The 3630-nt window shown below is 46.1% G+C and overlaps 1 protein-coding gene across 2 annotated transcripts; it reads left to right on the top strand.

The window, feature by feature from the left end:
- Window positions 1–3630, top strand: CIART (circadian associated repressor of transcription). 2 transcript variants are annotated; one of them, XM_008695723.2, is made up of 6 exons: window positions 1–102; window positions 662–1087; window positions 1256–1331; window positions 1556–1634; window positions 1747–1858; window positions 2958–3630. In XM_008695723.2, exons 2-6 carry the CDS (start codon window positions 722–724, stop codon window positions 3480–3482), a joined length of 1158 nt encoding a protein of 385 aa, XP_008693945.1. In that variant the 5' UTR covers window positions 1–102; window positions 662–721; the 3' UTR covers window positions 3483–3630. The 2 variants fall into 2 exon arrangements, with proteins under 2 accessions (XP_008693945.1, XP_040482737.1); XM_040626803.1 differs by having other exon boundaries at window positions 24–102; window positions 916–1087; window positions 2958–3629.

The raw sequence follows: 3630 nt of genomic DNA, 5'->3' as shown, positions 1-3630 counted from the left end.
GAAGGGGCGGGACCCAGTGGGAGAGAGGCGGAGGTGGGCAGCCAAGACCCGCAGAGTTGGAGAAGGAGCAGGAGACAGCCTGGGCTGAGCCGACCGATACAGGTGAGGAGGCTTGCAGGATAAGGAAGCGATTCGCGCGAGAGGATCAGACCCGGAGAGAGTAGGTTAGGGACCGAAAGCAGATCGTGGTATTGGGAAGGATAGTATCACGTGGCAGGCGCGACCGTAGAGGGTCCCGGCTCAGGGATCCGGATCAGAAAGATTGGGAAGAGGCGTAAGGTCCCTGTGGGGAATGGTCCCTACAGGATCACTGGGTGGGTTACCGGAGTTTTAGGGTTCGCCAATAGCCCTCGCTGCGGGGTCAGGCTGGGAACAGACCTGGTGAACAACTGTCGGGGGAAGGTGTCAAGTCATGTAATTTACTCTGAACAGAGGGGAGGAAAGAACAGAGTCTCTGTCAGACTGAGAAGCTGTTCTGTGGCAGCCAGAGAGGCAGTCCAGGTTCTTAACGGAGGGTGGGCAGGCGGAGGAAATGAGTTTTTCTATTGTAATACTGGGGAGGAGAGAAGAGGTATTATCGTCCCATACAGTACCCCCAGTCTCCCAGTCCATTTCCTAATTTCCAGATTATGGTTACAAACTCCCTCGCTTTGCTCTTCAGTTGCAGGTTCCGATCTTTGGGTACTCCCGGAGTTGCTTTCCAGCCCCTGCTTCTGAACCTATGGATTCTCCAGCTAGCGTTTCTTCCTGTTCTTCCTACTCTCTCTCTTCCTCTTTTTCCACGTCCCCAGTGAACAGTGACGTTGGCTTCCCCTCCGATAGTGAAGGGGAGGACAAGGGGGCCCATGGCCCCAGGTCAGACCCTGTTGGGCAGAGGGGAGGTTCTCGGCCCAGCCCTGGTCCTATCCGCTGCAGGCAACGGCACAAGGTTTCCAGCAACCAATGTACAGCATCTCACTTGAAACAGCGGGGCTTGGCCTCTCCTATGGCAGGATCTGGGGTCAAAAGATCAAGAGATGGTGAATTACAAACCAACCTAAACATCCAGGGTTGTATCACAGAAGGAGACCTGCTTTTTGCTCAGAAGGTAAGGAAAAGCAGGGGAAAGGAGACAATACTGGAATGGCTTAGCACCCAGCTGGTTAGTAAGGACCTTATGAAGGCAGTGTTGGTTCCCAGATTTGGAGGTGGGGAAGAACAGTACTGTATGCGCAATTCTCAGTCCTCTCATAGACTTTGTCCTGCTTTCCTACAGTGTAAAGAGCTTCAAGGATTCATCCGCCCTCTCACAGACCTACTGAATGGGCTGAAGATGGGTCGATTTGAGAGAGGTAATTATCTGATTAGTTGCAATTATCTGGGCTAGGTTCATCTCTTCCTCTTAATGTTTTAAATGTGTATTTCTCATAAATCTTCACTGTCTACATTATTACTTTTCTGCTTCTGTGATTTAATTTCTTTGAGTGAATTTATTTTAACCCTGCTCTGTCCTTCCTTTACCTGACTAAATTCTTGAATCTCAATCCTTGATGTCTTTCTCTCTCCCTGACCCCAGGATTGAGCAGTTTCCAACAGAGCGTGGCAATGGATAGAATCCAGCGTATTGTCGGTGTTTTGCAGAAGCCACAGATGGGGTAAGTTCCCCTGGTTCTTTCCTCAGTACTTCATAAAAAAGGAGATATCTACAATCCTGTCTTGTTGCTTTTTCACACTTAATGGCGTTTTAAAGGAATGTCTTTTTAACAGGGAACGTTACCTAGGAACCTTGCTGCAGGTGGAAGGGATGTTAAAGACTTGGTTTCCTCATATAACTGCCCAGAAGTCATCACTGGGTAGTAGCAGATACCAGCTGACCAAGGTAAGAACTTATAAAACTGCGGGGAGATGGGGAAATAAGGAAACGAAATGTACCTGCAAAAATGGGGTATTTCTTCTGTTTTCTCTGGAAAACGGGTTTCTTTTCAGGGGAGGGAATGCCTCACCTTCCTTCATTGTCTTGATTCCTGTATGGTTTTTGTTCTGTTTTGTTCTGATCACTACAAAGAACTCCATGAAGTTTAACCCTGTTCCTCATGTTGGAGCTTATCTGCTTTCCACATAGATACAGAAGGCTTTTTACCTGGCCAGATGAGTCATGCAGGAAGAGTCCTTAGCTTTTCTGTATAAATCCTTTCTCCTCTGTTGCCCTAAAACTCCTTCCTTCTCCCTCTTTTTACTCTGACCCAAGTATCCTTGTACCAAACCCTCTGGAAGTATGGGCTTCAAGGACTGGTCATAACAAGTATATCACTGGGAGGGGAGGAGGGCACCCATGGGGCACCCATAGAAGGAGTGCTGGATAGATTCTTAGACCTAGTGTGGAAGTGACCTATTTTTTTCTGCCTTCAAATAATAGGGTATTTATGGGGTACTTGAATGACAGGGAGGGTAAAATTTCCTATAGATAATGGACAGTCCTTCTTGTAGTCAATGAACCACAGTTATTATTGCTGTGGGAATAACTCATTTAAAAATAAGCAGGAGGATCTTGCCTGCATATTAATTTACATTTCTTAAGAAACTCAACAAAGGGAATTTAAAATTTAAAGTACAGAAATTGGGAAATGATGATTCCAACTAAAAATAGACTTTTATAAAAGAAGTTCTAAAATGAATTATTTTATAAATAGTGAGAACGTATAGGACTGTTTGTTTTATTGTGCCTGTCTGGATGTCCAGTGCCTGATATAGTGTGTGGTACATAAAAAGCCTTCGAGTATTTGTTAAGTAAATGAAAGTATAATTAGGTGACTAAAACTTTTAATCACGGCCTGGCAGAAAATGAGCTGTTGCATAAAGCTAGGTATGTTTGCATTGCAAACAGAGTCCCCAAGAAAAGAAAAGTTTCAAGCAACCAAGTGGAGTCAATCTGAAAGCTCTCTCACATGTTTTTTTTTCTTCTTATCTCCCCCTTCTAGCATTTTCCAAGCCACCACGGTTACTTAGCTGCTTCTTCTCCTGCACCTCCCATGGAAAAGATGGACCAGACACAGCGAGGACGTCTACTGTTGAAACCAAAGCAGCCTTGGCACCTCACTGAATGGCCAGCTATGCACCTCGCTTGGATCCACACCACTCCAATTTGCAACCCTCCCCTCAGCTCCCCAGGTACCATTTCCTTTGGCCATGGTCCTTTAGGCACTGGAGCCAGCATTGGCGTCATCCTTTTTGTTCAGCATGGAGTGCAGCCCTTCACCCACTCTGTCCCAACCACTCCGGTTCCACCTACTACAGCATCTGCTGTCATCCCTGGTGACCCTAAGAAACTCTCTGGAAAGGGACCTCATTGCCACAGTTTGCCAGTAACCCTGCCATCAGACTGGATCTGTACCCTGTCCGGTCCTGGTCTACCCACCATGACCAGAGAGATGACTGTGGGACATCTAGAGCAGATGAGAAGCCATCCTCCAGTTGCTCCTGAGGTCCATTCTCTCAACCCCTAATCCAGGACTTGAGACTGCGGTTTCTAATTTGTGTAAATATATGTTTCTCTCATATATATTTTTTACTTTTAATGTGTGTATTTGTATTGAGGGAAGAGAAGTCCTTTTTGATTAAAGAAATTTTATACCTAAACAGTTTGCTGATTGA

Source organism: Ursus maritimus, unplaced genomic scaffold (genome assembly GCF_017311325.1).
Source record: "Ursus maritimus isolate PB19 unplaced genomic scaffold, ASM1731132v1 scaffold_12, whole genome shotgun sequence".
Lineage (NCBI taxonomy): Eukaryota > Metazoa > Chordata > Mammalia > Carnivora > Ursidae > Ursus > Ursus maritimus.
This window is presented reverse-complemented; position numbering and strand designations above follow the sequence as displayed.